We start from the raw sequence: 10,376 nt of genomic DNA on the forward strand, positions 1-10,376 counted from the left end.
AATGAGGAATAGGCTGAAAATGTACACTCGGAACTGAGCTCAGGTACATCCTGTTTCCATTGATCATCCATGAGATGTTTCTACAACTTGATTGGAGTCCACCTTTGGTAAATTCAAATGATTGGACATGATTTGGAAAGGCACACACCAGTCTATATTAGGTCCCACAGTTAAATTAAGAGTGCATGTCAGAGCAAAAAACCAAGCCATGAGGTCGAAGGAATTGTCCGTGGAGCTCCGAGACAGGATTGTGTCGATGCACAAATCTGGGGAAGGTTACAAAATATGTCTGCAGCATTGAAGGTCCCTAAGAACACAGTGGCCTCCATCATTCTTAAATGAAAGAAATTTGGCACCACCAAGCTGGCCGCCCGGCCAAACTGAGCAATCGGGGGAGAAGGGCCTTGGTCAGGGAGGTGACCAAAAATTCGATGGTCACTCTGACAGAGCTCTGGAGTTCCTCTGTGGAGATGGGATAACCTTCCAGAAGGACAACCATCTCTGCAGCACTCCACCAATCAGGCCTTTATGATAGTGTGGCCAGACGGAAGCCACTCCTTAGTAAATGGTGCATGGCAGCCTGCTTGGAGTTTGCCAAAGGGCACCTAAAGGACTCTCAGACCATGAGAAACAAGTTTCTCTGGTCTGATGAAACCAAGATCGAACTCTTTGGCCTGGATGCCAAGAGCCACGTCTGGAGGAAACCGGGAACAATCCCTACGGTGAAGCATGGTGGTGGCAGCATCATGCTGTGGGATGTTTTTCAGCGGCAGGGACTGGGAGACAAGTCAGAATCAAGGCAAAGATGAACTGAGCAAAATACAGAGAGATCCTTGATAAAAACCTGCTCCAGAGTGCTCAGGACCTTGGACTGGGGCGAAGGTTCACCTTCCAACAGGACAACGGCCCTAAGCACACAGCCAAGACAATGCAGAAGTCTCTGAATGTCCTTGAGTGGCCCAGCCAGCGCCTGGACTTTAACCCAATCAAACATCTCTGGAGAGAACTGAAAATTGCTGTGCAGCATCGCTCCCCATCCAACCTGACAGAGCTTGAGGATCTGCAGAAAAGAATGGGAGAAACTCCCATACATATGTGCCAAGCTTGCAGCGTCATACCCAAGAATATTCAATGCTGTAATCGCTGCCAAAGGTGCTTCAAGAAAGTACTGAGTAAAGTGTCTGAATACTTCCTGTGGTTGCTCCTCTGAAAGTTTTGCGATTATGCTGCGGTATTTAGAGGTAATTTGTGGTTTAGTACGGTACCCTGCGTCACCTCTTCATTGCTCCAGACCAGCACAAGGGGGAGTTAGAGCACTGATTATACTTTTGTAGTCTCTAACTGACAATGAATGGGCGACATAAACCTAAATAGAAACTGATAATTGTGCACGACATCAGTATTACTTACTAAAACTGTTGTTACACTAAAGTTTTTATTATTTTATTCTGTTTGGATTATTTTGCTCTTACTGTAGTAGTGTTGCCCACTCCCGACCCATCACATTGTACAGCGCCTGAATGGTGCAACGGTCTAAGACACTACATAGCAGTACAAGCTGMGTTTCTACAGATGCTGGTTCAATACCCATGCTGGTCTCAACTGGGAGACCGCTGAGWTTACTGTAGATTTTTGGTTTCTCCCCCTCTAAAACCAGAAATAAATAATTTTAAATAACAAACTGGCTTTATTTACAAATTAGTAACTATGTCTTACCCCATGTTCAAGAATGGCCTTTTCCTCGCTCATTTTACGTGATTTGAGAACAAAATCATCTCCAAAATATTGTTATTTTTTACACAAAGCGATTATTATTATTGTTAATTTTGAATTATATAAAAGCCCCTTGGATATTCTCACAGATATGTTATTAACCCTGTTATTAGCAGGATATTATATATTGATCATATTGGTCATGGCTCCCGAGTGGCGCACAATGGGATTGCTTGCAGTTCTCCAACTGTATCCACTGAAAGAGCATGAGGTTCAAGGCACAAGAGCCGCGCACAGAAGACGGACCTAGCGGGGGTAGGGGTAGGGAGAAGGAGGAAGGGAAAGGGYYGGTGGTCCCCTACCTCGCCACACTGGGTAGCACAGAGCAACCTTTAAGGGGCATTGCACTAATAATGGCGCTGACGAGGGAAACGTTCCCGCTGTTCTTAGTGCCAGTCTGCACGTTCAAACTAAAACAATGTAACTAATAGTGGCATCTTTACGCTTTCGTTAATAAAATAATGATAAAAATACTCTTTCAAAATGCCAATGTTTTTTTAAGGATCCATAACAAATTACTATGGAATAATTTTGATTATATTTTTTATTTAATTAGGCAAGTCAGTTAAAAACGAATTCTTATTTACAATGATGGACTAGGAACAGTGGGTTAACTGCCTTGTTCAGGGGCAGAACACATATGTTTACCTTGTCAGCTCGGGGATTCGATCTAGCAACCTTTCGGTTACTGGCCCAACGTTCTAACCACTTGGCTACCTGCCGCCCCATATCACTGATAACAGAAATATCCTCCAATCCTCTATAAGTAATTATTGACGGAGAGTCACGTCATATTTTTCAATATACTGTAGGCCTACCGTAGGCAACTTGAATCTCACTAGTGTTGAGTAATATGCTGTTAAAAGTGCTGTAGGTCTTATTTATTTAAAGAGCATATTGAAGTTAGAAGCAATAAGATTTGAAGCAATAGCCTACAACAAATCAATAAGGTCTCTGCATATAAATACTTAGGGGTATGGTTAGATGATAGGCTTTCTTTTAAAAAACATGTTACTGAATTGGGAAAAAAGCTCAAATTCAAGATAGGATTCCTTTACAGAAACAGGGCTTGTCTGTCCTCTGTAAATAGGAAAAAAATTGTGCAGGCTACTTTTATGTCCGTTTTAGATTATGGTGATATTATCTATATGCATGCATCGGCAAACACATTAAAACCACTGGATGCTATTTACCATTGTGCACTCAGGTTTATCACGGGTGATAGTTACAGAACTCATCACTGTATCCTATATCAACATGTGGGTTGGGTCTCTCTATCTGTGAGGCGAGAGCAACATGCTCTCTTGTTTATTTATAAAGCACTTCTTTTTAAAACTACCTCCATATATATCATCATTAATTTCACAAGATGTTACTAATTTTAAACGATCACAGATGTGGATTACATTAGAGACTCCTGCGGTCTCCACAGAGTTGGGTAGGACTGCCTTCAGTTCCTTTGCACCTTATTCATGGAACAAACTGCAGATCCAACTTAAGTTAGACACTCTGGTGTCCCTTGCCCATTTTAAAATGCTTATGGAGGATCAATATGATGTTGTCTGTGATTGTTTCTGTTGAATTGTGTATGTTTTGAAATGTTCTTGTCTGTATGTCTAAAACTGTACATGTCAACATGTTTACACAGGGCACAGCCGTAAAAGAGATCCAGGTCTCAGTCTGTTTTCCCTGTTAAAATAAAGATTTAAAAAAAATATATATATATATTTAGCACCGTTTTGCACAGCTCGGAGACAAGCATMGAGACTGGTCTTGATAAATCAATGACATTTTTATTTTGACTGAATCTCCGTTTGGGTATTGGTTAGACTACAGTTATACAATTGGAATAGAAACACCATAATATTAATACAATTAATCAGCAACATTTCTTAAAATTGTCCTATCTACTATGTTCTTACAAAAAAGTGTTTTCAATTCTCTAGTACAGACACTATTGAAGGCTATCACATGCTTCTCAAAGATGCCCTCTGGTGGTCAAACTAGCACTAACTGGCATTCATGGTACCAGTGGTTAGCACTTAAATAATGTGCCATAGAATTATGCGGCACCACGCAAGCTGTGCTGCAGTACGCTGCAACTTTTAAAGGACAAACTGTGATATTTCCGGATATTATTTGTAATAAATTGGCAAAAATGTCTGAAAACCTGTTTTTGCTTTGTCATTATGGGGAATTGTGTGTAGATTGATGAGGGAAAACAACTATGTAATACATTTTAGAATAAGGCTGTAACATAATAAAATGTAGATAAAGTTAAGGGGTCTGAATATTTTCTGAAGGCACAGTATGTGTGCATGCACACATGCGCGCACACACACACGCATGCACACACACATAGACAAACTCCACTTAAACTGTGTATCTAAAATCGAAGAGGGCAATTGGCTTGGGTAAAAATGAGGAGAAAAATTACATCAAAGCAAAAGTCAACTTGATATGGGTCTCAGGGTGTATCCTTTGTGTCACAACTTAGATCTCCCCCCTCCTCCTCCTGCCCTGGTGTGTGTGTGTGTTTATGCTTATGTCTACCTGTCTATCTATGTGTGTTTGTCCGTGTGTGTGTGTGTGTGTGCTTGTGTCCATCTGTCTATGTGTGTCTGTGTGTTTTTATGTGTGTCTTTGTGTGTGTCTTCACCTACCCTGATTCGGGCCACCTGTTGTGCGGCCTGTTCGTTCTCTCTCAGTGAGCCCATGTAGGCCTCCTTCTGGAAAAGGGGTGTGTTGTCATTGACATCCAGAACGTTGACCCACAGCCTGCCCGTGGTCTCCTCCCCACCCCCGTCCCGGGCCAGCACGGTCAGAGTGAATCGACGCATCAGCTCATAGTCCAGATTGCCCCACAGATGCACCCAGCCTGTCTCAGTGTCCAATGAAAACCTGGGGGAGAGGCATGTGACAGGACAATAACAATACCCAGCATTCAACAAATGAGACTTATTTAATTATAAAAACTTTCAATCATGCCCTTTGATAAAAGGTAGGATAATTCATTTATATGGTATCTCAGTCTGTGTATTTAGGTGTGTCTTACTGGTCAGGCTCATCACTGAAGTAATACCGCACTGTCCCAAACGTGCCAAAGTCACCGTCTGTAGCCTGAGGAGAGGGAAGAAAGGGATATTATTCAACGTTTGTATGCATGTATGCAGATTGAAGAGTGAGGAGAAGGGAAAGGCACCAGCAGTCTTTGGGTGACAGTGACACACACAGGGACACATGACAGACCAAGGAACATATTTAAGRATAACACCCCACTGGATATTCAATGGACGGTGCTACAGTACACCCTCTAAAAACGCTAAGGCTGAATCCCAAATGACACCCTATTTCCTATATAGTGCTGTGTGAATAGGGTGCCATTAGATTGTGGCGTTGGATTACCTCAAAACAAGTAGAAGAACAAGAAATCCGGTGCAAATCAAATCACCACTATGCAAGTAGTGTGTTTACAATTTCTGGTGAAGCAGCTGTGAATGCAATAAAATATACATAAAACATCAGAATAAAAAACAGCATGTTTTGGTATATAGCTGAGGGATGTGACCAAGAAATGTAACCTCTCTCCAATTCAGATTCACTGACAGTCCATGACATCCACATGCTAGTTTAAAAATATTTGGAAGCTATACATAGTTTTTTTTACATTATTTTTGTTTGTAAACAATTTAGTAATAAAATATATTTTTTGGCGATAGGGTAACACAGTTGTGCTATCTCATAAGGCATTTATAAATAATATTATTCAAGATTCAATTGGTATATTTTAAGAATTTAAATGACCACTTATTTATAAATACCTTATGAGATAGCACAACTGTATAATATCGCCAAAAAATATAATACTATTCAAGATTCAATTGGTATATTTTAAGAATTGAAATGACCACTTTTAAGAACAGATTCCCAGGTCCCAGATAGCACCTATAAAGTGGAACTTAGTGTTTTAACTACTTTGCATATATTAAACAGACAATCATAATGTCAGTCAAAAATATCAAATTCCCAGTTCATGCTAAAAAAACAAGATTAACCAACTTTAACTTTAAAAATAAGTTATATTTGACTCAAAAATCCATGACAATGAATCCATTGTTGCAGAAAAGATGGATGCAGTTCAATGCATGATTATTAATATAATTCACCATTACATTTCTTAGTAGTCCAAAAAACATTGCTATCAGGTTGTAAATCACAGCTGGCCTGGTATATTGTTTGCTGCCTCCATCTATTCGGGATGCACTGTTTCAGTTTCAATGACTCAATATTTTGGACAAAAACGGACGAATGTAACTGAGATTGGGAATGCCAATACAATCAAACTAGCAAAGTCAATGATCACAAGTCAGTCATAATGTGGCTCATAGGCTAGCGTATCTATTTATGTATACATTTGTTTAGCAAGCTAAAAGCACAGAGCTTAATAAGCTGTTGGGAGGATGTCATGTCATTATTTGACCGCAGTCAAGTCATTGGAGAAGTGGGTGGGTGACAGACTTTTKRCCCCCTCATATCMTTTATCGGTGGCTACAGCTAGAGATGCAGGTGTCATTTGGATAGCTAGCAAGAAAGGTGAATCGCTTTACTAGCTAGKTATGCTGAACTTTAACGACTGTTATGGGGTTAGAGTGAATTTACAAACTCAAGAGATATGCTATCACTTCCGATTTCAGAGCACTCTTGTCTGAGTGTGCCAGAGCACAGAAAAACTGATGAATTTACGAATGTGCAACAGCCACTGAATATGACTGGTGTCAGTAAACATCAGCAAAACAGTTACTAAACTGTTGCCAGCAGCACAGTTAGTCACTAACACTAGATAACATGTGAACAGCCTAACCATCTCTGCTAGGGTGAGTAAAATGCTCAGAGTGAGGTGTTCTCTCATTTGTGTCTGAAGGTAGCTAGCCAACTTTAGCCAGTTAGCTTGGTGCTTGACTGCCGTTTTGAGGAATGCTCGGATCAACCCTACTCCTCCGCCAGAGCAGAGCGTCCAGTGTCAATGGTGCAGTGTGCGCTTACGAACAGACAATTTGACAACGCTCTGAATTTACGAACGACGCAGAGCGCACTCTGACACACTGAAGGCAATTTACGAACGCACCCTTAGTTGTCAATCAAATGTATTTGGCATCGATCAAATGGGCGGGCAGGCAAGTTCCCATTCAGTTGCCAAAACGTGGGTTGGGACAAGCATGCATTGGCAGGTAAACTGTAGGAAGAGCAGGCTACTATTTCTCCATTGTTTATCAGTACAATTTTGAGGGCTAACTAGCTGAAAAAGTTTGTGGGTTTATCTAATGTTCCCTAGTTAGATTGTGGCTCATCTCGCTCTGGCTAGCATTAGTTGTTGATCTTGTTGTTGATGTGTATAACTGAGGGAGAGAGCCTATCTTTTCATGGTTGTTTGATCAATAGATAGGACTGTAAAGTACCCAAATGTAAGTCTCCCCTGGTATATTTGCAGAAATCCATTCAGGTGTATTTTGTGGCTTTTGACGAATGCGTTCGAATGGCAAAGTTGTGCTGTTGCTACTGCCTGAAAAGACAGTCCAGTTCGAAGTGAATTATGGCAGGCCCATGAGGCAAATGGCTTATTTGCATAAAGGCCTACTGTAGCTCTGATTGACTATGGCTCACCGGTCAGTGAAGACTCCGGTCCTGGACGAGACAGATGTTTTTATTAGGTTTTATTTACTGCACTGCCTATTAATTGCTCAAACGCATGGCCGCTTTCCCAATATAATGCTATAGAATTTTCACAAATGCCATACTCTGTCATTCCCAAAAATTCTATGAATTTATGAAAATGTGAAAATGACCATATCTAAGTGCTCACTTCTCAGAAGAAAAACAAATCTCATATTCTTCCTGGGGGTGTATATGAACATATTTGATGTTGCTAAAATGCTGTCAGTTCTACTTTAAGTCCTAGGCCGTCATTGAAAATAAAAATGTGTTCTTGACTGACTTGCCTAGTTAAATAAAGGTTAAAAATAAATAATGTCTTTACCATTTTGAAACCTTTGAGTGCGTTGTTTACMCTTCATTTCTAATATGTTTTTGTTAATGTTGTTTTTGTGGCTTCTCACTTTTGTTTATTGTTCATTACTTGCTTTGGCAATGTAAACAATTTTTCCCATGCCAATAAAGCCCCATTGAATTGATAGAGAGAGAAGTGTGTGTGTATGTGAGATGCATACATCTAAGTGATTGTGTTTGCAGTTCCTCCACACAAATCCACCTCCTATTTGCTTAGTTGATCTACCCCTCAAAGAATGAAACATCTCAAGCGAGACCCTCCAACATCATCTCCAGTCATGATTGAACCATTCCTCTAACTCTAATGTCTTGCACTCTCCAGCCATTGACAGAGCATAAAATCCCACATTCCCACTTCCTAGTTCTTCGTCCTCTGTTTGTGTAGGTCGGTTTCAAAATATTTGGAGGTGAAAGCTTCCACTCAGTGATGACAGAGAGGTAGAGAGGAACACAGATAATCAGGCCATACCATCTCAGGTTGAGGAGGGTTGCTTTTATGGCTTATATGACCTGGAATTTGAATTACCGAGCTAAAATTACTTTTCTGCCAGGCTCTGAGGAATGGGGGGCGTGGAAATAGTCTACCAGGCCTGCTGTCAAGCAGACACTACCCTCCAAACACAGACAATCCCCTCTCCTCCCGGCGCTACACATCTAAACACCTCCACACAAACAGCAACACACACGCAAATGCACACACCATCATATCCGTAATATAGAGTCAATAGCTTCGCAACTACGTGAAACGCACGCATACCAACATACGCACGCGTGGGAGCACACACGCATACACACCAGTAAAGATGTCCAGTATCTGTCAGGCAGTGTGGTGGAGAGCACACAGCTGTGACAAAGATGCAGCCAACAGAGCAGTCCATCTTTCTCTCTCAAATTGAAATTCATATCCAAATTGAATACGCTTTAATGGCATGAATAACAGGGTCAATGTTGCCAAAGCAAAGTGATACACACAAGGATGACAATAACATTGACAACAATAAAAATAGTAGCTATATTTAAAAACAAAATATAATGGTCAACATTTAGAATTGAATTTAAAAAATATATATATATACAGTTCCGGTCAAAAGTTTGGACACACCTACTCATTCCAGGGTTTTTATTTATTTTTACTATTTTCTACATTGTAGAATTATAGTGAAGACATCAACACTATAAAATAACACATATGAAATCATGTATTAACCAAAAAAGTGCTAAACAAATCAAAATATATTTGAGATTTGAGATTCTTCAAAGTACCCACCCTTTGCCTTGATGACAGCTTGGCATGACAGATTTCATTCTTGGCATTCTCTCAACCCGCTTCATGAGGTAGTCAACTGGAATGCATTTCAAAAATCGAATCAAATTGTATTTGTCACATGCACCGATTACAACAGGTGTTACAGTGAAAGTCTTACTTACAAGCCCTGAACCAACAACGCAGTTTTAAGAAAAAAGAAGAATAAATATTTCAAAGAATTAAGGAGCAACAATAAAATAACAGTAGCTAGGCTATATACAGGATGTTTCGGTACAGAGTCAATGTGCGGGGGCACCGGTTAATCGAGGTAATATGTACATGTAGGTAGAGGTAAAGTGACTAAGCATGGATAATAAATAGAGCATAGCAGCAGTGTAAAAATGAGGGGTGGGTTGGGGACAATGCAAATAGTCTGGGTAGCCATTTGATTAGCTGTTCAGGAGTCGTATGGCTTGGGGGTAGAAGCTGTCTTTTGGAGCTAGACTTGGCGCTCTGCTACCGCTTGCCATGTGGTAGCAGAGAGAACAGTCTATGACTAGGGCGGCTGGGGTCCTTGGCAATTTTTTGGGCCTTCCTCTTGGTATAGAGGACCTGGGTGGCAGGAAGCTTGGTCCCAGTGATGGACTGGGCCGTACGCACTACGTTCTGTAGTGCCTTGATGTCAGAGGCGGAGCAGTTGCCATACCAGGCGGTGATGCAACCAGTCAGGATGCTCTCGATGGTGCAGCTGTAGAACTTTTTGAAGATCTGAGGACCTGTGCCAAATCTTTTCAGTCTCCTGAGGGTGAATAGGAGTTGTCGTGTCCTCTTTATGACTGTCTTGGTGTGTTTAGACCAGGTTAGTTTGTTGGTGATGTGGACACCAAGGAACTTGAAGTTCCCAACCTGCTCCACTACAGCCCAATAGATGAGAATGGGGGCATGCTCAGTCCTCCTTTTTCTGTAGTCCACAACCATCTCCTTTTTGATCACGTTGAGAGAGAGGTTGTTATCCTGGCACCACACTGCCAGGTCTCTGACCTCCTCCCTATAGGCTGTCTCATCGTTGTCGGTGATCAGGCCTACCACTGTTGTGTCGTCTGCAAACTTAATGATGGTTTTGGAGTCGTGCTTGGCCATGCAGTCGTGGGTGAACAGGGAGTACAGGAGGGGACTGAGCACGCACCCCTGAGGGGCCCCTGTGTTGAGGATCATCATGGCAACGTGGCCCGTCAGGAAGTCCAGGATCCAGTTACAGAGGGAGGTGTTTAGTCCCAGGGTCCTTAGCTTAGTG

At 41.4% G+C, this 10,376-nt stretch overlaps 1 protein-coding gene across 1 annotated transcript in view; it reads right to left on the reverse strand.

The window, feature by feature from the left end:
* The window catches only part of LOC111977838 (cadherin-23), a 75,189-nt gene extending 70,093 nt beyond the window's left edge, over positions 1–5,096 (reverse strand). Inside the window, exons 1-2 of the mRNA XM_024007558.2 lie at positions 4,829–5,096; positions 4,437–4,674 (exon numbers count right to left, since the gene is read on the reverse strand). Of these exons, the coding sequence (XP_023863326.1) occupies positions 4,437–4,613 (177 nt within the window). The 5' untranslated portion in view covers positions 4,614–4,674; positions 4,829–5,096. The remainder of the gene's footprint in view (positions 1–4,436; positions 4,675–4,828) is intronic.
* Between the last annotated feature and the right edge of the window lie 5,280 nt (positions 5,097–10,376).

Source organism: Salvelinus sp. IW2-2015, linkage group LG18, assembly GCF_002910315.2.
Source record: "Salvelinus sp. IW2-2015 linkage group LG18, ASM291031v2, whole genome shotgun sequence".
NCBI lineage: Eukaryota > Metazoa > Chordata > Actinopteri > Salmoniformes > Salmonidae > Salvelinus > Salvelinus sp. IW2-2015.